This window comes from Cherax quadricarinatus, chromosome 6 (genome assembly GCF_038502225.1).
Source record: "Cherax quadricarinatus isolate ZL_2023a chromosome 6, ASM3850222v1, whole genome shotgun sequence".
Taxonomy (NCBI): domain Eukaryota; kingdom Metazoa; phylum Arthropoda; class Malacostraca; order Decapoda; family Parastacidae; genus Cherax; species Cherax quadricarinatus.
Window position 1 is genome coordinate 30,146,862 of NC_091297.1, and position 25,141 is coordinate 30,172,002.

Genomic DNA, 25,141 nt, shown 5'->3' on the forward strand with positions numbered 1-25,141 from the left:
TAAACTTACGCTTAACACTGACAAAACCTACTATATTATGTTTGGTAGCAGAGCAGGAGATGCACAAATTAACATTAAGATCGACAACACTCTAATTACCAGACATAATAAGGGCAAATTCCTAGGCCTATACCTTGACAACAACCTGAATTTCAGCACCCATATCCAACACATAACCAAAAAAGTATCCAAAACGGTTGGGATCCTCTCCAAGATACGATACTACGTGCCGCAGAATGCCCTTCTCACACTATACCACTCACTTATTTATCCATACCTCAATATGCTATTTGTGCTTGGGGATCAACTGCAGCAACACACCTAAAGCCAATAATAACCCAACAAAAAGCTGCAGTAAGAATAATCACTAAATCCCATCCCTGGCAACACACCCCCCCCCACTCTTCATAGATCTAAACTTACTCCCTGTTCAGTACATCCACACTTACTACTGTGCAATCTACATCTACAGGACCTTAAACTCCAATATCAACCTTGACCTAAAACACTTTCTTGATAGTTGTGACAGAACCCACAGGCATAACACCAGACACAAACATCTTTACGACATTCCCCATGTCCGACTAAACCTTTACAAAAATTCAATGTATGTCAAAGGCCCTAAAATCTGGAACACCCTACCTGAGAACTCTAGAACTGCAGACACATTCATCACCTTCAAAACTACCATTAGAAAACATCTTATCTCCCTGATAAACCCCATCAACTAACTACACGAATACCACCTGGTTGTTCACACTTACACTCACTCACCCATTTGACCATAAACAGAAATATTAATCTCAATCTTAAAATAATGAATCCTATGATACTCCAATACTGAAACTATGTACTGTGCCAAAACAAAAGCATTCACATTGCTAAACTCACAAACTAGTATTTAGTCACTTAGCCATAATACCAACTTACCTCATAATTTGTAATATTTTAAAATAAAGAATTAAACTAAGTCTGCCCGAAATGCCTAGCCATGCTAGGCGTTCTAGTGGTACACTCTGTAATCATTATTTAACTACATGTAAACCACACAACAACCAAATTCTGTAAATTCAACATTGTAATCTTTATAGAGGATAAACTTTGAATTTGAATTTGAATTTGAATATATATACATATATATATATATATATATATATATATATATATATATATATATATATATATATATATATATATATATATATATATATATATATATATATATATATATATATATATATATATATATATATATATATATATATATATATATATATATATATATATATTACTCATTCATGACCTGCAAATGCCTATCTTTCTGATCTCAGTTTATAGCCTTTTACTGCTCATTCTCAAATTCTTCTCTCATTTATCTCTTTCTAAACATTCTTTGTTTCCATTTCCATGGCCGTGGCCTTATGGCGAAGCTCTCACTTCACACGCTGAGGGGTCCATGTTCGATTCCCAGGAAGGGTGGAAACATTAGGCGTGTTTCCTTACACCTGTTGTCCATGTTCACCCATCAGTAAAATGGATACCTGGGTGTTAGTCGACTGGTGTGGGTCGCATCCTGGGAGAAAATTGACCTAATTTGCCCGAAATGCCCTGCATAACAAGCGACTTTCTATATAGTAGTATGTCAGTGATGTCAGCTAGGACTGTATACCTTGTACATGTGCTTGTAGAAATTAAGATATTATCATATTAATATTATTATTATATTGTGGTCCTTGTTTAGTTCCCCTGTGGTCCTTGACTTATTTCTGTTGTTCTACTGCTGCTCACTTTCTGTCTCTTGTTTTTTCTTAGTCTTCCCTCTGATTATGAGTCCATCTTTTTAACTAATGTTCCTATTTCCCTTTTTTTCCACATCCTATTATTCTTTTCATAGGATTATCATACCATCACATCCCAAATATTATACCTCAAATATTAGACCTCTTAATTAACGGCCTGTTCAGTCACGCTAATGGTTCTAGCAGGAAGTAATCCAACTTAGGTAATACGATCAGGCCAGCTGATCAGACCAGCTTGATGGAATGTCTCAAGATCCCTCTTGATGACAGGATTATTTGTTAGTAATGCTGTTTATATTTAATGGGATGGTATTTAAATCCTTGGGCTCTTTAGTCTTTGAGTTTTATCTTGGCTTTTTAATTACAGTTTATTATAGTTTATTATCAAATCACATATTACTCGGGTAGATAATTTCCAGTAGATCCTTCATGTGTTAGCCCAAATCACCGACCAGTATGTTTTAAATAAGTGACCCACTGATCAGATCAGATCGACTGGTCCGAACCTTTGACTGGTCCGAACCCTTGACTGGTTTCAAACGGATTCGTTGGACAATAAAGCAGACTGTAAACGGATGGGGTTGTAGGCGTCCTTATAAACACAAAAAATAAATATAAATCAGGAACGTGCACGGTAAGCTGTCCAATATACAAGTACAGTTAGAAATAGAAATACAAATAGCTAGAGCTTCATTTAAGGAGGTTATTAATAGAATATTCAAGAGGTTGCTAGTGGAATTACAGTAAATCAACCATTCAAATCATTATGAAGCTCTGTGTAGTCTGCGGTCAATCAAACAAACGGGCTTCCACATGGATAAATTGTCATTTTTGTGGAAATTGGTGTCACGCCCCTTGTGCAGATATCCAAGAACTAGCTACAAGCAGTATTAAAACAGGGAAGTGTTTTTGGGTATGCCCAAATGAGATAAATCTGTGGACTAAAATCACAAGGGTATTAAAAGAGGACAACATCAAAGCTGCTTTCATAGACAACCTGGAAGCTTTCTACAACAGATGAGAACATAAAAAGTCTGGGCTGAATGGTTCTGCCCTTGATACTGGCCATGTAGTCAGAAACTGTAAGGCTGGAGGTGAAGTCCTGGTAGTCAGTAAATGTGGGGCTGATAGTGCTGTCCTGGGAGACAGTAATGGTGAAGCTGGAGGTGCTGTCTTGGGAGACAGTAATGGTGAAGCTGGAGATGCTGTCCTGGGAGACAGTAATGGTGAAGCTGGAGGTGCTGTCCTGGGGGACAGTAATGGTGAAGCTGGAGATTTTGTCCAGGTAGTCGGGAATTATACGCAGGAAGGAATACATATAAATGACCTCATAGGGGACAGGAGCCGTAGTAGGGAAACAAGTGTAGTCAAAGATAAGATAAAACCAATATTGCAAACTAGAAATACTGCAGGAAATAGCAAACAAGAGGACTCCACTAGCAATAGTGAGGATATATTACCAAAAACAACTGGTGGGAGCTCCATTGTTGGTGCTAGAGAGGATAGGAGTAAGACAGGGAAACATGCACCAACAGGAAATACAGTCACAGAAACCCAAGGCAAACGGAAACCAAGCCTGTGCACATACTATGCACTTGGTATCTGCAGGCATGGGAAATCTGGAAAAACAGACGGGACGTGCAACTATGACCACCCTAGAAAATGCCATGCCCATATGACAACAGGAAAATGCAAACTCCCTTCCTGTAAGCTTTTTCATCCTGAACTGTGTACCTCTTCAGTACAGGAAAGACTGTGATATAACTTAAATTGCCAGGCACACCATCTAAAGGGGACAAAAAGATACAAAACATCCAGGCCATGGGAAAACCTGGGTAGTCACAGCCACTCAAGAGGGAGAGGTTTTTTAGTGCCAGGAAGGAAAAAAACTGGCAGGAAATGGCAGAAATCGTACACCAAATCCAGTCATTCCTGGAGTGGAACCACAGTCGATGGCCTCCACTCCAAACCAACAGATACAGATACTAATGCCGGAAAAAAATCCCCCCTAGTACCAACAATACCACCAGTCCGATGACATTCTTCTTTGCAAATATACAGGGTCTAAAGCCAGCAACAAACAACAAAATACCTTTCATCCGTGGACTGCTTGCAGAGGCAAAGGCAATGTTCGCGGCTTTCACTGAGACCCACATAAGGGATCACTTGGACAACGAAATATGGATCCCAGGTTACAACCTATACAGATGTGACAGAGTGAACAGGCAAAAGGGGGGGAGGTTGGCCTGTACATTGCAGAGTCACTTGTTTGCACAGAACTGCTTAATGCCTCAAATGATGTAGTGGAAGTTTTAGCAGTAAAGGTCGAGAACCAAAACCTAGTCATTGATTGATGATCTGATAAGAAATGTCACCATATCAAAAACAATATACTCAGATCACAACATAATTGAGGTTCAGACATGTATGCGTGGAGCCCCAGACCGACATAATGAGACTAGTCACGAGGGAGCATTCACCAAATTCAACTTCAATAACAAAAACATAAAGTGGGACCAAGTAAACCAAGTCCTAACCGATATAAGCTGGGAAGATATACTAAGCAACACAGACCCCAACTTATGCCTAGAACAGATTAACTTGGTGGCACTCGATGTATGCACAAGGCTTATTCCTCTAAGAAAAAGGAGGAGTAGATGTAAAATAGAAAGAGACAGGCGCTCCCTTTACAGGCGATGGAAAAGAATAACAGAGCGGCTAAAAGAGGTCAATATATCTGAAATGCGTAGGGAGACACTGGTCAGAGAAATAGCAAGCATCGAACTTAAGCTAAAGGAATCTTATAAGAGTCAGGAATCGCGGGAAGAACTAAAAGCCATAAATGAAATCGAAAGAAACCCAAAGTATTTCTTCTCCTATGCCAAATCAAAGTCGAGAACAACGTCCAGTATTGGGCCCCTACTTAAACAAGATGGGTCCTACACAGATGACAGCAAGGAAATGAGTGAGCTACTCAAGTCCCAATATGACTCAGTTTTTAGCAAGCCGCTAACCAGACTGAGAGTCGAAGATTAAAATGAATTTTTTATGAGAGAGCCACAAAATTTGATTAACACAAGCCTATCCGATGTTATCCTGACGCCAAATGACTTCGAACAGGCGATAAATGACATGCCCATGCGCTCTGCCCCAGGGCCAGACTCATGGAACTCCGTGCTATGGAGAGGGAGCATGGACACGGGGGTCGTCCCACAGTTACTAAAAACAACAGACATAGCCCCACTCCACAAAGGGGGCAGTAAAGCAACAGCAAAGAACTACAGACCAATAGCACTAACATCCCATATCATAAAAATCTTTGAAAGGGTCCTAAGAAGCAAGATCACCACCCATCTAGAAACCCATCAGTTACACAACCCAGGGCAACATGGGTTGAGAACAGGTCGCTCCTGTCTGTCTCAACTATTGGATCACTACGACAAGGTCCTAAATGCACTAGAAGACAAAAGAGAATGCAGATGTAATATATACAGACTTTGCAAAAGCCTTCGACAAGTGTGACCATGGCGTAATAGCGCACAAAATGCGTGCTAAAGGAATAACAGGAAAAGTCGGTCGATGGATCTATAATTTCCTCACTAACAGAACACAGAGAGTAGTCGTCAACAGAGTAAAGTCCGAGGCAGCTACGGTGAAAAGCTCTGTTCCACAAGGCACAGTACTCGCTCCCATCTTGTTCCTCATCCTCATATCCGACATAGACAAGGATGTCAGCCACAGCACCGTGTCTTCCTTTGCAGATGACACCCGAATCTGCATGACAGTGTCTTCCATTGCAGAAACTGCAAGGCTCCAGGCGGACATCAACCAAATCTTTCAGTGGGCTGCAGAAAACAATATGAAGTTCAACGATGAGAAATTTCAATTACTCAGATATGGTAAACATGAGGAAATTAAATCGAGGAAATTAAATCTTCATCAGAGTACAAAACAAATTCTGGCCACAAAATAGAGCGAAACACCAACGTCAAAGACCTGGGAGTGATCATGTCGGAGGATCTCACCTTCAAGGACCATAACATTGTATCAATCGCATCTGCTAGAAAAATGACAGGATGGATAATGAGAACCTTCAAAACTAGGGAGGCCAAGCCCATGATGACACTCTTCAGGTCACTTGTTCTATCTAGGCTTGAATATTGCTGCATACTAACAGCACCTTTCAAGGCAGGTGAAATTGCTGACCTAGAAAATGTACAGAGAACCTTCACGGCGCGCATAACGGAGATAAAACACCTCAATTACTGGGAGCGCTTGAGGTTCCTAAACCTGTATTCCCTGGAACGCAGGCGGGAGAGATACATGATTATATACACCTGGAAAATCCTAGAGGGACTAGTACCGAACTTGCACACGAAAATCACTCACTACGAAAGCAAAAGACTTGGCAGACGATGCAACATCCCCCCAATGAAAAGCAGGGGTGTCACTAGCACGTTAAGAGACCATACAATAAGTGTCAGGGGCCCGAGACTGTTCAACTGCCTCCCAGCATACATAAGGGGGATTACCAACAGACCCCTGGCAGTCTTCAAGCTGGCACTGGACAAGCACCTAAAGTCGGTTCCTGACCAGCCGGGCTGTGGCTCGTACGTTGGTTTGCGTGCAGCCAGCAGCAACAGCCTGGTTGATCAGGCTCTGATCCACCATGAGGCCTGGTCACAGACCGGGCCGCGGGGGCGTTGACCCCCGGAACTCTCTCCAGGTAAACTCCAGGTAAACACTCCTACTTTTCATTTGTGTATTTTACACTGCCAGTCCTCCCACTTCTCATGTTTTCCTGTTGGTTTACTCTCATCTCAACCAAAACATTGAAGATGTTTTGAGGAAGGATTGCCTTTTTATTTATAGTTTATTATTTTAGTGATAGACAAATAAACAAATAAAAATACGTTATGATTCCTGTTATTTGAGCCAACATAGTTTTTTTTGCTTTGTTAAATAATTCCACTGCTACAGGTGCAAAAGATTTCGTCTTTTCTACAAGTTCTCGTACTGTATGATTAATCTATTTCAGCAGTGAACGTAGAGAACACATCTCATAACAATCATTTGTTTCAGGTTAGGGGTGACCTCGACTCTTGGGACTACGATGACTTGCAGATCTTGCGACAAGGGAAGGGTCGATCCGGTTGGACACACAAAATGGGTCACATGCCTAAAGGTGCAATGTATAACAACGTAGTTGTGAGTGAGCTCAGCACTTCCCTGCTCCTCATTACCTACTGTGTGGTCATCCAAGCAATGTTTCACTAGGTAGGCCATGGATGTCTTGATCGTCCTGTTAAAACAGCCCTCTGCAAATGAGGGTCCTTGATGCTTGAGAGTGAGACGGTGCCCTTGATCCAAGGAATTGGACCTGCCCATTTATTCCATGGATCGAATCTGATTGCCTTCCATTTTCCCCCCAGGTGCTGCATAACCCGTATGGGTTCAATGGTACCCTATGAAAGCAGTAATAGTAATAATAATAATAACATAGAACTGTTCATTATACTTTCCACTATTACTAGACAGCTACAGCTATGATCATATTTTCTGATCATTTCATTAACTCCAATAATACTTAAATATTTACTGAGCAGCCACGAGTTAAATTACTAATTATTTAGAATTCAAGTAAAATCTTTAAATTAAATATTAAAAATATGTCTGTCTCTCTCTCTGTAACAATTTTTTTTTTTGACAGATAAAAGAACAAGAAATACATATACCACTGGATTCAAGATTAATTTTTTCCTAGTTGAAGAATCATTGAAGGTACTGGCGGTGTTGTGACATTTCTACATCATGCTGATGAAAGTTGAAACTCCATAATGTGGAAGAACATTAAGATATGAAAGTGTGCAGGTCTCTCCCATCTTATTTTTATTGGTTATTGAGCCATACAGGGAGATATCTTAGATGGCCAAATGATATATGCTACTGTTTAATTTACTTGATACATGTACTTGCAAGTTTAGTGCTAGAAAGTTAAAGGTGGTTATAGATGATCACTTAATAAATACAGTACTTGGAAACTATAGATATTAGTTGGTTTTCATATACACTTTGCAGTGTGCCAAGGTTCTTAACATGAAGGCACCCTTGGTAGTGAAACCTCCTTGCAATGTGCCAAGGTTCTTAACATGAAGGCACCCTTGGTAGTGAAACCTCTTTGGGAACAAGTTTTAGGTTAGTATCAGTAAGTTTTTTTTGGTAGGAGTTCGTAGTTAGAACTTGATAAATTTATTTTTTGAAATTTAGACGATTTTTTCATCCTCGATAAGGGAACTACAAAGTTACTATGTACAGACTAGCAATGGTGATTACTAATAGTTTTTTTGTTAGCCAGATGTTAACAGTAACTTCAAGATGTTTTCATATGATCTTGCAGTGTTTATCACTGCATCAACTCAAAAAAATATAGTCATGAAAAAAACTCATTTGAATATACATTATAATGTTAGTTTTATTTTATTGGTCAGTCTTTTAAAATTTTTATACCTAGTTTCTATAATGTTTACTGCAGTTAATGCTTACTGAAGTTTTGATAACGAATAACTAATAACAAGAGTGCATCATTATTGAAACAAGTATAACTAAATATGTGATAAAGTTTTGCTTGTGTAAAAAGCCAGAAATTTCATATTTCTATTCAGAAAGTATATAGAGTTTTTTTTATAAATATAGATAAACATTTGGTTTTAATTCAATATACATATTGAAAATTGAGATGCCTCTCAATAAACTCATAGTTTGAAAAGGGACAAGAATCAAAACTGAATATTTTGATCCCTGCCCTGGGTGGGATGTTTCTCAGTGATGGAATGAAAATATTCATTTTTTTTCCTGTCTAATTTCAAAGCTGTTTTTTTTTTTTTAGTAATTTACAAATGTAACATTACATTTTAATCTGTTAAACTGAGATATGTTCGTGTAAATGAAAAACAAATTTCCCATCTTCATATACTACTATACTTGAGAGGAAGAAAAGTATATAGTAGTGTACTTCCATGAACAAAGGTATGTACATACACCAGTGTTCATTTCACACAGGAATGATAACAAAGGCTTCCATGTTTGTTCATTAGTGACAAGATTAGCAATTGCCAAGCTTATTTAGAGTTTCCATAAGGCATATATAACTGTATTTGATGCACAGGAAGAAAATTGCCTTATTGAAACTATAATTTAAGATTTCTAATGGCTAATTCTGTTGCAAGTGTCTCCTTGATGCAGCATGCCAATACCTTCAACCAGTGTAGATGCACTCTGTCATGATCAAAATGTCTGTTGCTGAGGAGGAACCACATTGCCCTTGTGCTTTATTTGTAGGGATAATTTGGTGCAGATATGCGTACTCTGGAAATATTCAGATTACTTGCACAGTGTAAATAAGGTTTTTCTAACATTTCAGATTGTTGGTGTTTTATATTTTCTAAATAATCAAACTTAACACCAATTGTTTGATGACTAATACTGTACCATGTGAAAGTTTCAAATATTTAAATTGGATGTTTTATATCTACACAGTGACTTTTAGCTATACACACTTTCCCAGATCTTCCTGATCTGAGAAATAAGCCCTTGATATTTTTACTAGCTCTGTATCTAATAAATGTGTGAACAGTGAAATACAGCATGGAAAAATATATCAATGTTCTTATTTACTGAACTGTTTACGATTTATGTTGACATCAGAAGCGGTTTCACTCTTTCTGTGATGTGGTCCAGGACGGTCTACTGGAGTATATCACAACTCATTCCTACCTCTTCATCTCTTTGGACCCCATTAATATTATTATTATTATTATTATTATTATTATTATTATTATTATTATTATTATTATTATTATTATTATTATTATTATTATTAGGAGCAGCAGTAGTAGGAGGAAGAGGACAGTAATAATAATTTAATTAGTTTTATCTTTGGTGGGAATCGGCCGACGTGTTAATAAAAAAATATTAAAAGAGAAACATTAAACCCATGTGGGGTCCATTTAACACATCTTTCTGACCCCAGGAAGGTTTAATTAGTAAGTTTTTTAGGTACAGGTACACATAAGTACAATAAGTACAGTCAGTGGGGCCTTAACTTCCATTGGGGTTTGTGCTCACTAAGGACCTCACCAATTCCTTTAGGAGGAAGAACCCTGATGCTTGTGAAGAGCTCTTGATCAAAGTAATAGCAGCTGCCATCTACTTTCTTGGATCTAACCTGATTATTTTGCGATCCCAAGGTGCTTTATGACCGTCACAGGTTTACTTTTTCACCATGAATGTAATGGTAATAATAATAATAGTAATTCATGTAGGATCTCCAAGTATTGTTCTCTTATTATGATCACCAACAAATGAGATTCTCATAATAATGCAGTAGCTGGGTGTCAACTTTACTCCGTGATGTCACTTCTGCACTCTGACCTCTCCCTGAATCCTTCCTCAGTTTTCGTTTTGTCTCACCGGGTCCAAGGAAGCCCTCATATAAGGCTGCCTTCAAGATATGCGACGGTCTATACTGCTCTTTCAGACTTCTCCTGGAGGTGGCCTTTCATTTTGCTTAGTTTACAAGGCTTATACTGACTGTATAGTTCATCCTTCATCGGCTCTTACTAAATCGCTTCCTTGCGGGGAATTTCTTACGTCTTTGACGGGAAACGATCTATATTTGAAACCCCAATTCCCTTGGACTAGGCTCCTCTTCTCGCTGAGGCCCTCACTGAGTTGCACCACATCCCATCTCATTCTCAGAAGCCCCGATAGGTGGGATCATATAACTCATCATGCATGACATGATTTTTCAGTACTTGTGGACTTAGCATTTACATTTGTTTCGTTTTTCGTAAGCTGGAAAGAACTTGAAGCTATTAAACCAGGATCCTGCACAGGGAATACTTGCGGAATTCAGCCTTTGTGGCCTTTTCTGACTGCAGCATTCTGGCTCGGCTTTATCTCCCTGGCTCTTTGACCTCAGCTGCCCTTGTCTCCCCTTACAGTAAAGGTTTTTTCCTTATGTGAGACACGATTGCAAACGGTCTGGAGTTTTGAGACTCTCGGACCGCGGGTTCAATCCCGGCCGGGGTATGGTTTCTTATGTGAGAGTTCATTAAGCAGTAGGGCAATTTTCCGCGCGCGCTCAACAAAAAATCGAAAAATTATGGCAATTGAGTCATATATACAGAAAAATAGCTTAACTCTTTCGCAATACAATAGTACCAGAATGAATGTTCTACGACGTTTCTACAAGAAATTATAGTCATTTATATCAGGTAAGGTGACGGTGATATGGGTAGCGCGCCTGCTCAGAGCCCATATATTTTTTGGAATTTTTTCCTTGTTTTTTATCGCTTTTTCTTGCATTATTCTTTCTAATATAATAACTGACTATTTGACATCATATAAGAGTAGGCGGAGCTTATCCGTAGAGTGCCAGCCAATCAGGCACCATCTGGGAACACTCGGCAGTATTCCCGATCCAGAGAGCCAGGAGAAACCTCTTTAATATTACGCTTATATCAGCTTATATATCAACTCTACGGCTTATTTATCTATCAGAATTGATCTAATAAGATATAATAAACACTATAAATAACATACAAACATGTTATATACTCTAGACTGAATAAAATAAGCCAAAATATTGAGATAGACTATCAGGAATATTTCGATATAAATGAGTTACTGCTCTCCATGTCGTCTCCATGTCGGATTCTTTGGTCTTTGAGTAAGAGAAAACGGTGTTTTGAAGAGGATAACTACACTAGAACATCAGTTTACTAAGAAATACACCGAAACAAACGCGATTTTCGCGATTTTTTTTTTTTTTCGAGACGGTGGGCCGGCCGGCGCTCCAGGCCAATATCTCGGAAGTAACTTATTCACTTATTTCGCTAAGGTACGCCTTTATTACTTAATTAAGTGGAACAATGTTCATAGAAATGCTAAAATAATGATTTCTCTAATTAATTCAGAGGGAATTTTGGAAATATTCCAAATACTTTGGGATTTATGTGGGAGTAAAGGGCAGATTTTTATCAACATTCCAAGAACTAACAAACTTTACTTTTTTGTGAAATAAAGATAAGTTATTTAGAGGAAAGGCTTTGCGGAAAATTAGTATTAGCATTGTTCTATCGGCACCAAGTGTCCAAACAACCTTACGTCGTCCCATGTAGGACTACCTTCCTGCCAAAGGGCATTTTCTGTAAATCAGTCCTTTTTCAGTCTTTTCTCAGTTGTTGTTTGAGGTATATTTTTGACAAATATTTTTTACACGGTGTGAAAGCACTTTGTCTTGTGCACCAAAACTGGAGGAAATCTGACGGTCAACAAAAGAGCTACAATTAATTGCCCTACTGCCTCGATGTTAGCGATTGGCTCCTGAATCAAGGAAGTAGATTGCTCCTTGTCTTCCTTGGATCAAAATTGATTACAACCCATTCCCAGCCACTGTATGACTTCTACAAACTAATAATAACAATAATAACTAACTGCACTTCCTCCACTTCCAGGTGAGGCCTTTGGTTCTTTTGTTTCTTCCAAATGTGCGTGTGGTATTCTACCACTTAAGACGTTCTCTGACCCTTTACTCATTGGCTTCAAGAACCATTCATAAAGACATTCATTTGTTCTTACCCTCATTCCCACACATATACTGTAGATGAACTACACATTCCACATGGCCTGTAGAAATGTGCTAATTACTCAGCTTTAGGTTGACTCTTTATCGCTAGGGTCCTTAATATTTTCGGTCGAATTTCTTTGTCCGGGCATAATCCGCCTATATTGGGCGGATTATGCTCTGAAAACATTCAGAGCGCTTTGTTTTTATAGGAGGATGGGAATACTTTTACAGGTCATATCAATCTCTGGGGTCTGTCACTGGTGGGTCATCTACGTATTCATGCGGGTTGTGCGTCTGTATTTGATCACGCTCGTGTGCTAGCCTACTGTCACTTTTTCTGGTGCTTGAGTTTGCATGTGATGGCAGAGTCTTGTTGGCCTCGCTTTGCCTGTGTCTGGTTATGGCCTGAGTGTAGAAAAACCTATTAATCACCATTCCAGGAAGATCATCAGGTGTTCTAAGCAATAGCTCCTTATACTTCACGGGTTTCTATTTCTTGGATATACCTCCATATATTCCACCTCCAACCATCAGCTGCCTTCTCCGTCTTGGCTACATATGTTATGACTCACTGTTGACGACCTCCTTCCCTCCTATGCTCCACATCACAAAACTGTACTCTGACCCAAATGAAAGTTACATTTCTACATCAAGGGTTCTGCAATCCCAGCGCTTTTCCCCATATCCCCAACTGTTGTGTATCATTTAACAAGTGGACTTCAGAGAATTATGAGAACCTCAACTGTGAAAATCGTAATACGTGAACAATGTTGAGGGATTAGATATTTATACCAAACCTGGGTACGTCTTTTTTAAAGACGTTTCGCCAATCAGTGGCTTTCCAGTTCAGTAAAGAGGTGATATAAGAAAACATTAGATGATAAGGCGATCAGGCCCTCAGCCTTCCAGAACTATGCGTAGAAAACAGCGGTAGATGAGGTAATCTCTCGCTCAGTCTGTCTTCAGCTACAAATACCCAGGAATTAAAATAAGAGCAAGCAACACTTAGTGGTCGGAGGTGAAGAAAGAGGTAATTTCTGAGCACACAGAGCACCTGCCGACCTTACTAGCATCCAGAGAAGTGAGTAATTATGTGAATGAGGTGTGACATTTTCTGTGTCAAACAAAGTAACTCAGAAATGCGCCTGCATCAAAATGCGGCTTTATGTTTTGTCGTTATTTCCAACTGGATTTTTTTCACTCATAATTACGTTACTAATCATGTTGAATTTCATTCATTAGGTACAAATAGATATTCATGTCTACAAAAACATGCATTTACACAAATAAATACACACCAAGATTTATTAGTATAAAGAATCTAAAACTGTAAATAGTTCATCAAACTCATTATAACTAACATTTACCTTCATATCCTCTGAATGTTAAACTGCGACATTCTTTACATTCTTACAATAGCAATTCCCAAGACTTTCTTATCCATTTATTGTCTATAAACATGCAATAATTAGATATTTTTATGAAAATCAAGACTCCAGCTTCCTGTTATCAGATACCATATATAGTCTCCAGTGTTCTTAATGCGTTTCTGCGTAGTTAGTGTGAGCACCATTGATGTGTTTGATGAACTTTTTTTCATGGTAAAATAAACGTATTTACAATATAGAAAGAGTAGATTGAAGTACTTTGATCATAAAGTAGTCTATGGTTGAGAAGACGTATACAGACAGCTTCCCTTCCTCACAGCGAGGCTGTCTACTTTAATATGACAAGAAAGTTTTCATGGAAAACCTTAAGATTTGACCCTTCCACTACCTATTTACGTTCCCTAGCCATCCCATCCTTTCCTCCACCCTCTCTCTCTCTCTGTCTGTCTGTCTGTCTGTCTCTCTCTCTCGCTCTCTCTCTCTCTCTCTCTCTCTCTCTCTCTCTCTCTCTCTCTCTCTCTCTCTTTTTTTTTACACAGGGTTTGACAAGGTTAAGGATCCCTAGCTTTATTGACAAGCTATTTACAGGTTAAGGATTCCTAACTTTATTGGCAAGCTAAGAGCTGTTACCTACATCAGCCCATTTGAAAGCATTTTCATTGTTATGAGACATACAAGTAGGGAACAGGATGAAGTTGGAGCCATCTGTGGGCCAGCATTTTCATTTGATCAACTGACTTTATCTCGTTGACATCATTATGCTGTACGAATGTGTTCCATACTCGAGTCATCCTGAGTATATATGATCTCAGATGGAGTGATGTTCTGGAGAAGGGTACAGCCAGAGTGAAGTTGCTGCTTTCTGCCCGTCTTGTGGCATAAAAGCTTGTTTCACGCTATCCTCGAAGTGGATCCAAGTGTGGTACTTTGACAATATTGGCCTTGTACATAACAGTAAGGCCACCCACATCCCTCCTATGTTGAAGGCTCTGCTGAAATGACAGATCTATCCAGGATGGGTCCAGGCGAGAGATGAGACGTCTTGCTCTGTTCTCTACTCTGTCAAGCAGTCACAGATGAGAGGGGGGGGCAGACAAACCAAGAAAGTGGAGCATACTCAAGGTGTAGCGTACTTGTGCCTCGTACAGGATCTTGCAACCCCTACTGTCAAGCAGATGCGAGATACGGCGAAGTGCTGTAAGCTTCCTGGCTGCCTTGTTTGCAAGATTTACAACATGGTTCTTCATGGTTAGTTTGAAGTCAAATTTCACCCCAAGGATATCAACTTCTTCTCCAGGTGCCAACACCCTCCCATTCATCCTTACTACTGCACCAGCATTACCATCATGGTGCCTAGAGACCATCATCATTTGCGTTTTCTCAGGTGCAAATGTTACTTGCCATCTATTTCCCCAAGCTGATATAGCTCTCAGCTGGTGATTGATGTAGCTTAGAGCAGCTGGCATTTCTTCTCTTGGATAAGTGAATGTCAGTGTGCAGTCGTCTGCATATGCATGTGATTCTGGGATGAGATGAAGAAGGTCGTTGAAGTAGACATTCCATAACAATGGACCCAGCACGCTTCCTTGTGGAACACTTGCCCCAATAGGATGTCTTGCTGATTCCGTTCCATTGAGAACTACCCTTAGAGATCTACCATGAAGGTAATCACTGAGGAGACATAGCATAGAGCCTGCAATTCCCAGTGCTTGAAGTTTTGCTAAGGGGCCCTGGTGCCACACCCGGTCGAAAGCACCAGCAATGTCCAGTGCTACCACACAGCTGACTTTGGATTCATCCAGCGACTGGTGCCACTTAATGGAGAGGTTTAACAACAGATCAGCAGCAGAGTAACCTTTCCTGAAGCCATATTGACGATCACAAAGTAGTGAGTGGTAGTCAAAAAACTCTGTCATTTGTCTTGAGATTATTGTCTCAAGGGTCTTACCAGTGATTGACAGGAGTGACACTGGTCTGTAGTTGCTAATTTCTGCTCTGCTCTTCTTTTTGTGAACAGGGACTACATTTGCCTCTTTCCACAGAGAGGGCCATTTACACTGTACTAGGCAGTGCTGAAAGATGCGAGTTAGAGGTGCTGCTAGCTGGTCTGCACATCTTCTCAACAATCTTGGGCTCAACTTGTCTGGGCCCACAGCCTTTTCTTGGTCAAGCGATTTAAGAAGGAAATGCACCTCCTCCTGCCTTATTGTCACCACTGACAGTTTTGACACAGTTCTTGCAGCTAGCCAAGGAGGGTCCCTTGCTGGATCAGGAACTTGCATTTTGGTAGCAAGGTGTTCAGCAAAGAGGTCCGCCTTCTCTTGACTACTAGTAGAGGTGGTCCAATCCTGTCGATTTAGAGGTGGAATGAGTTCATCAGGCAGATAACCTTGTCTGTTCTTGACCAGGGACCACCACGTTTTGGAGCCTATCCTACCTGATGCTAGCTTTCTTTTAGTGTCCACCTCCCATTTAGCAATGGCCCACTTTTGAACGTCACCCATATGCCTACAGGCTTGCCTGTGCAAGTTCCTGTTATAGGTGGTAGGATGTCTCTTATACCTTCGCCATGCTTTGTACTTAGCAGTAGCAGCCTCTCTACAACTAAAGCCAAACCAAGGCTTCGTCACATATTGCCGGTGAGGAATGTGTTCTTGTTGTAGATTAAGAATGTGTCCAGTGAAGGCTTTCACTTGGTTGTCAACATCCCCTTGGAGAAGAGCATTCCAATCGGTGGTGGCGAGCTCAGAGCAAAGGGCTGGCCAATTACCCCTTTCCCATAGCCAGGTTGTGCGTGTGGACTCCTCACCTCGCTCTGTTGGGATCTTAAGTGTCGTAAAAACAGCTTTGTGGTCAGACGATCCAACGTAGCCGAGAGGTTGACAAGTGACTATGCCTTCTGCCAGATCACTCACTACTGGGTCAAGGGAGAAGCCAGAGATATGAGTAGGGAAATCAACAAAGTTTCTCATGTCAAACACTGCAAGAAGGTCATCAAAGTCCCTCTGTATAAGGTGCTGGTTGAGGTCACCAACAATTATAATATGTTGACAGTTGTGTTGTAGCAGAAGGGAGTCAATATTTTCCATTAGGAAGTTGATGGGGTCTGCATGTTGCCACTGAGGTCTGTACATTGCATATGCTAGTACAGAGGTACTAGTGTTTATGCTGAGCTTGAAGAATATCATTTCAAGATGTGTAGGGGTGGCAACATCAATGTGCTGGGCATGAACACTTTTAGAGAAGCACACAGCAACACCTCCTCCTTGCCCTTGCCTGTCTCTTCTCATCCATGAGGTGTAGCCAGCAATTCTTGCAAAATTTTCTGGAGTCCTGTCATCCAAAAATGTTTCAACAACAGCTATCATGTCGGGACGTCGAGTGTTCACAAAACTATATGTGAGCTCTCCAACATTAGTAATGAAACCTCTAATGTTGGCCGACAGGATGCTGATAGACTGGCTCCTCATGATGAAGTGGTCAGCTTGAGGTGGTGGGTGTGTAGGGAATGTAAGGTGCCTGCCCTTGAGAGAGGTAGGGTACTGAGGCAGCTGCAGGGATGTAGGTCTTTGGTCTTGTATAAGGCACAATACCACCTGCTGGGCTGGGATAGGAGTAGCTAAGTGGGTGACGTGTGAGAGTCTTCACCAATTCAGAGATCCTGCTGGTTTGTTCTGAGAACAGGTCTCTAAACAGGTGGTCCTGTTTGTCAAGTTCCCTTTTCTTCCGACACTGGTCCTCCTGATGTCCTTTCTTGTAGCAGTAATTACACCTGGTATCTCGCAGGCAGTTGTTGGCAGTGTGCCCCTTCCGGTGATAGCGAGAGCACAGCCTAGGTGCCTGGGAAGGTGGACTAGGATTTGTTGCACCTCCTGTGTTTTGCAGATTTGTCCTCAGGTTCTGCCGCTGGAACTTTGTTAGTGGAGGGTGAGACGGCTGTAGATGTCTTCCTCCTCCACGTCCTCTTCCACGTCCTCTGCCCCGTCCTCTACCAGTTCTGACAGATGTGTCCCTGTAGGTGATCAGGTGCAGTGATAGTTCCCTGATCATTAGCTGCACCAATCTCTGGTGGAGAAACTCCTGGCTCAGAACTTGCTGATGAAGCACTGCTACCAGATTCTGGAATAGTGTCGGCAGGTGTGCTGACAGGTGTAGGATCAGAGATGGTATGTTCACTGTCAAGCGGACTGGCAGTGGCTGAAGCAGAGATGTCAGGTGTAGGAGAATTAACAGATCCAAGGCTTCCCTCGTTGCTGGGAAGAGGATTTGTTCCCTCTGTGGTGGTCAGAGGACTTGTGTTAGAATTCCCAAAGGTAGTGTTTTGAACTCTGTCAGTCTGTGGGACCTTAGCGATGACAGAATTCCACCAGTTATTTACCCCTGAGTTAAGCTCAGTGTGGGACTTCCAGTCTTTGTCAATAGTGTCACCATCAGCTGAGCAGCTTACGTCACTTTATGTAGGCCTGCACCTTCTACAATAGCTTGGAGGTTATCTGATGATTTGAGTAGCTCGTGAAGTGCTTCCCTGTGATGGATTATCTTAGCTGCAACTTTACAACACAGCCCAAGAGGGCAGTCTTGATCTTTGGACAGGAGTCCGTGAGGTAGGACTTCTGAACCTTCCTCCTGTAGCTCCAGGCTTGTATCCACATATACCACAGGATTATGGATATCCTTCAATTTTCTTAAATTTTCAACCTGGCTGCAACAAAATTTTTCTTCTGAAATGCAATTCTCTCTCTCTCTCTCTCTCTCTCTCTCTCTCTCTCTCTCTCTCTCTCTCTCTCTCTCTCTCTCTCTCTCTCTCTCTCTCTCTCTCTCTCTCTCTCTCTCTCTCTCCCACCCTCTCTCTCCCTCCCACCCTGTCTCTCCCTCCCACCCTCTCTCTCTCTCCCACCCTCTCTCTCTCTCCCCCCCTCTCTCTCCCTCCCACCCTCTCTCTCCCTCCCTCCCATTTCCCCCACCTCTCACTTCTTTTCGTCCGCTCTCCCTCCTCTCCTTTTCTCAAATCCGTGCCTGACCAGCCCGGCTAAGGTTCATATGTTGGACTTCTTGCAGCTGTAGGACCGGGTCGCGGGGGCGCTGACCCATAAAAACGTCTTTTGGATACTTCAGTTATTATTCTCCTCTCCCCTCCTAATCTCCAGAGGAAACAGCAAAATACAATTATACTCAATTATACTAACTCTTAAATAGGTTAGTTAAATCAAGAATTTATTTCTGAAATTAGGCTCGTGTTAAATAAAGGCTAAGATTGTATTTTAGTTTCACCTTAAGAAGAATTTATAAAACAAAATTGGACATAGTGGCTGAAATCACCTGCACTCCTGTTTTTAATTATTTTATTAACTACATCTTTAATATGGAACACATTTTGCTTATTATTATTATTATTATTATTATTATTATTATTATTATTATTATTATTATTATTATTGTTGTTGTTGTTGTTGTTGTTGTTGTTGTTGTTATTATTATTATTATTATTCTTTTCTTCTTCTTTTCTTTTCTCCTTCTTCTTCTTCTTCTTCTTCTTCTTCTTCTTCTTCTTCTTCTTCTTCTTCTTCTTCTTCTTCTTATTATTATTATTATTATTATTATTATTATTATTATTATAATTATTATTATTATTGTTGTTGTTGTTGTTGTTGTTGTTGTTATTATTATTATTATTATTCTTTTCTTCTTCTTTTCTTTTCTCCTTCTTCTTCTTCTTATTCTTCTTCTTCTTCTTCTTCTTCTTATTATTATTATTATAGGCTAGGTAATGTCGTGGGGCCATGCAGCACTTAGGGGGAATGGGAGGCAATTATGTTTGATTCGAGAAAGGGAAGAGGACAAATAAAATTCCATAGATCAAGAGCCCCATCGCCAACTTCCAGAAGCCTCCCTTGAGGGGCTGCTACATTAAACATTAAAGTGAGAAAGAGGTTTTGAAGGAAGTCTTCAACACTGCGTCAGAAAATCCATCTTGTTACCACTGTTTTCAAGATTTATATTGTTGAGTATATATATGAATATATATATTGTTGGAGTTTTAATGCATGACTGTTCACAGTATATAAATATTTTTCATTAAAGTCAACACATGATTATCTTGAGAATATTAAAATTCAATTAGGTAATTGAGTTTGTATCACATGTAAAAAAAATTTTTTTTATATAAATATGAATAATTATACTGAAGTATATTAAAAAAATATGTGAATATAAGTGTCTGATATTTTTTCTTACAAAAAATTGATTACAAAATGTTAATAACAATAAAGTAATCGTAGATTACTTTATTGTTATTAACATGGTTATCACATAGTGTAATAAGTATAATTATTTCAATAAAGGCATTGTATCACAGATTTGTTTTTAATAAATAAATGCAAACAAAAAAGACCACATACAAAAACATTATATTGTATTAATATTTCAATAAAGGCCTTGTATCATAGATTTACTTTTAAATAAATAAATACAAGAGAGCACATACAATAACATTTCATTATATTATTATTATTATTATTATTATCATTATTATTATTATTATTATTATTATTTTATTATTGTATTATTATTATTATTATTATTTTATCATTATTATTGTTTTATTATTGTATTATTATTATTATTTAAGCATTATTATTGTTTTATTATTGTATTATTATTATTATTATTATTAGTAGTAGTAGTAGTAGTAGTAGTAGTAGTAATGTGTTTACTGAATTAAAATCAATGGTTTCCTGTAATTTAAACTTCATGTGTTTCTTAATATTCACAAATACATTGCATATCTATGGGGTTTACACTTGTAAATCACCATCGTAAACATTGTAAGTCACCATTGTAAACAATGTAAATCATCACTTTAAAACATTGTAAGTCACCACTGTAAAATATTGTAAGTCATCATTGTAAAAACGTTATAAATCACATTGCAAAACGGTGTTAGTGATCACTGTAAAAGACTGCAAGTCGTCATTATGAAACGTACGTCATAGTGTAAAGCACTGTAAGTCCCATTGTAAAACAGGGTAAGTCACACTGTAAAACAGTGTAAGTCACATTGCAAAAGAGAGTAAGTCACAGTGTAAAACAGTCGCATTGTAAAACACTGTAGGTCATCATTGTAAAAGACTGTTAGTCACAGTGTAAAAGAGTGTAAGTCACACTGTAAAACACTGTAAGTCATTTTAAAAGTGTAAGTCACATTGTAAAACATTGTAATTCATGTGGCTTAAGAACACATTATAGCTGAGAACGCATACAGTTATGTGTAAGGATACATGCAATCAAGCTTGAGGACACATGCAACTAAGTATAAAAACACATGGAGTTTAGCATGAGGACAGCAAATTAGAGAACACATACAATTCAACTTGAAGATACGTACAATTCAGCTTGAGTTAACAGTAAATTCAGTTCGAGTACATATACAGTGAACAATAAGAACAAATGTATGTGAAGATATGTATGTAAATGAGGCTGAGAACACACAAAATTAAGCTTGATACTACATACAATTAAATTTAAGAAATTTAGGGACACATACAATTAAATTTAAGAAATTTAGGGACACAATAAAATTTAAGGAACTGAGGATACGTACAATTAAGAGAGAATCATACAATTAAGGCCATGAAAACACATTAAACTAATGACACATACAGTTATTAAGGAGGACACATACAGTTAAAAATAAGGAATTCACGGACACATACAATAAAATTTAAGGAATTAAGCATACGTAAAACTAAGTGAGAAAACATAAACTTAAGGCCCAGAATACTCACAATTAAGCTTGCGACACAAAATTAACGCCGAGGACACATAGTTAAAGAAGACATACACTTAAAGCTAAGGACACATACAAAATAAGTGCGAGAGCACAACTATTGCTTTTAAACAATGACTTACACATCAACAAGTGCTGAGATAGTAATAACTTATACTGTTACTAAGATGTTAAGTTTCCTGCGACTGGCTTACAATTGACCTTCCATAGAGTCCAATAAATACTGCAACTTATCACAGATGTTTATTGCCATCATTTGTATTTTATAATACCTGGGTGGATGGACATATATACATGTAAGATTTTGTGGTTTTTGTACCTTAATTGTATTTCAAGCCTTTTAATTGCATGGGAGTTAGTGAGTGTAAATTGTTTACCATCAATCCCTGGAAAAGGGGATTAAAGTGTTAACGCACCAAGGGACATGTACTTTGATATACGTTGAAGTATTCGTTGGTTGATTAATGGGGTTTCAAGCCTATCGATTATATGAGTTTTAAAAGCCTATCGACTACATGAGGCTGCAAGTCACCTGTTCAATTCAAGGCAATAATATTTTAACCCCTTAAAGTAGGTATTAAAATAAAACTTACGAAAACTTTATTATAAATTTTAAATTCTCGATAAACCCTCAAAAATATTTGTTTTACACGTAGCATAATACATCCTTGATTTGGCTCGTAAAACTCTTTCTGAGTTTTTTTTTATTTTATTTTGTGTGTTCCACAGAAAACATTAAACAAATGATAGAATAAAGTTGATATTGTTTAATATAAATAAACTGAATCACTTCCTGTGACTATTTTGGTGTCATCTGACAGCTCTTATATGCAAGTAATGCTAAGACTGTTATAAATAACATATGTAAATTTTAATTATTTTTGTAATTTAATCGGTAAGCTGTTGGTGTGGCTAATAAGATTTTTAAATATTGTTTTGCAAAAAAAAAAAATCAATATGAAGGGTTCCCAGGGAGACCGAAATTTGATCCAAGGAAATGGAAGATAGTTTCAGTTCCATGGCATCAGAGAATCTCCTTCAGATAATCAGCATATTAATATTTTTTGGGGGGAGCAAAATGTATCTGTTTCAAAGGTCAGTTTTCTTGATCATGGGGAACAAAACAAATATGTCTCAAAATCAGTGAGGTTGGTTGTATAAAGTTCATTTCAGCGTCTTGTGCAATATTTTGGCCAAAAAAATATAAATATGTGTAATTGGTAAATAACATATCTTGTAAATACCACTTGTTAATACGCATCTATCGTATTATCTTTCAAGAGAATGGAACTTCATTAGTCCCGGTGACACTATTGTTATAGTGACATTAATGTAATTAATATTATCATATATAACCAAGGTATTATTTTAAGGTAACAATATCTTATATCTAATATGAAAGACAATATTTTTTTCATTAAAATGTTCAGGTATGTCATGTATGAGTGAAATAAATAAAAATATACACACACACACACACTCACCTACTAGGTGAGTATACATACACAATATATATATATATATATATATATATATATATATATATATATATATATATATATATATATATATATATATATATATATATATATATATATATATATATATATATATATATATATATATATATATGTCGTGCCGAATAGGCAGAACTTGCGATCTTGGCTTAAATAGCAACGCTCATCTTGCCATATAGGACAAGTGAAAATTTGTGTATGCAATAATTTCGCCAAAATCAGTCTGACCCTAACGAAAAAAATATATTTGATTGTGTTTGTTTAGTACTAAATTATTGTAAACGTATTTAAAATATATTTAGTTGGGTTAGGCTAAAATAAATTGATCTTGTTATAATAAGGTTAGGTAAGTTTTCTAAGATTCTTTTGGTGCAAAATTAAACATTTTTACATTAACATTATTGAAAAAATATATCTTTAAACGTATAAGAGAAAATTTCAGAAAAGACTTAATTTTAAATGAGTTCTTGCTAACTGACCAGTTTTACATATTCGGCACGACATATATATATATATATATATATATATATATATATATATATATATATATATATATATATATATATATATATATATATATATATATATATATATATATATATATATATATACATGTATATATACACATGTATATATTTTAATTCTGCAGTAATATGCAAGGCCCTCAGTAACACAACATTGCAGAAAATTATTAAATATGCTAATATTAAGAGTGTTCTCTGCCTGTGAATTCAGTAATTATTGAGGAAAGATCTAACGCTAGGCAGGTTGTGGAGCACAATGTTACATAGTATAGTGCCACTATAATAAGAAAACTCTACATCATGTGTTCAGTAGTGTTTTATCACTACACGAACACAAGGTCCTTTATATGAGGCTTAGATGCAGTTTTAGTGTATCTTAATAACATATTCAGTGGATAATTGATTGAACGAGGTTCTGATGGACTGGTCAGCATAAAACATTAGTTTCATGTAGCTTATGGATGTCATAGTGACAATTTCAGTATAAGGCGACGGTGTGGTAGCTTGATTTCTAAAAATATCTAAAAGAGTTTGGAGATGGATCAGTGTGGCTAAGATGATGAGCAACATAGAACTGAAACTGCAAAATGACTCTGTCCCTACATTGCTCGTTCACGTTAACCGTTGTAGAATCTATACTGCCCTAGTAAAAAGTATGAAATTATTCGTGAAGAATTTTACTGGATATGAAATAGACGTTGGGAATCACTTGCCTAAAGTGGCTTATATGGAATGTGCCATTACTCGCCGTCTATCATAATAACTATTTTATACTTATTTGTTCCATCCAGCTCGAGTAATCTTGGCTACGCAAAAGACAGTCTTTGAGCCTTGAGGTATTAGAGCTGGAGATTTTGGGAATGGAGACGCCAGATAAAGTGATTAAAGGCCACAAACAAGTGATTCCTGCTGGATGGTCATTTCTAGTACATTTTGAGCTAGTGGTGTCAACTGCAGTGTTCACCAGTGGGTGTAGCGCTCATTTTAAGTTGTAAGCCACTGGAATTGCAATAAATCCAGGACGATGAAGCTGTGTTCTTTCACCTTAAACACTTACACTGTGCAGGGTATAATTCCATTACGAACCTACAGAGACCCCAGAATATAAACAAGATATGGCCGGGGCTGAAAGCGCAAGAGCACTTTCTTTCATTGTCCAAGGTTTTTGCAATTTCTGGTAGTAAACATAAATCTTACAGATGTTCACATTTCCAAGTTTGATCTGATCCCCCATCACTCGTTCTTAAGGTATCTTCCATTCTCGTCTTAAAAGTTTTTAGGATGGTACCTTCCGTACCCTTCTTGAAAGTTACAAGGATGGTATCTTCTATTCTCATCTTCATAGTTACAAGGATGGCACCTGGTACCTTCCATTTTCCATCTTGAAAGTTATTGGGCTGGTATATTCCATTCCCATGTTGAAAGTTACTAGGATAGCAAAATATTTTAAATTTGAATAAAAGCGCCTGTAGCTAGCTATCAATAAGGATGGTTTCA

At 38.2% G+C, this 25,141-nt stretch overlaps 1 protein-coding gene across 3 annotated transcripts in view; it reads left to right on the forward strand.

The window, feature by feature from the left end:
* LOC128691742 (inter alpha-trypsin inhibitor, heavy chain 4-like) overlaps positions 1-7,980 on the forward strand; it is a 513,777-nt gene extending 505,797 nt beyond the window's left edge. For 2 of the 3 annotated variants that reach the window (XM_070081210.1, XM_070081222.1), the window contains 2 exons: positions 6,882-7,076; positions 7,510-7,980. In XM_070081210.1, coding sequence (XP_069937311.1) covers positions 6,882-7,076 — 195 coding nt within the window. In that variant the 3' untranslated portion in view covers positions 7,510-7,980. Of the gene's footprint in view, positions 1-6,881; positions 7,080-7,509 lie in introns of those variants that run through there. The other variant, XM_070081216.1, reaches the window with a different exon arrangement.
* The last annotated feature ends 17,161 nt before the right edge of the window (positions 7,981-25,141 follow it).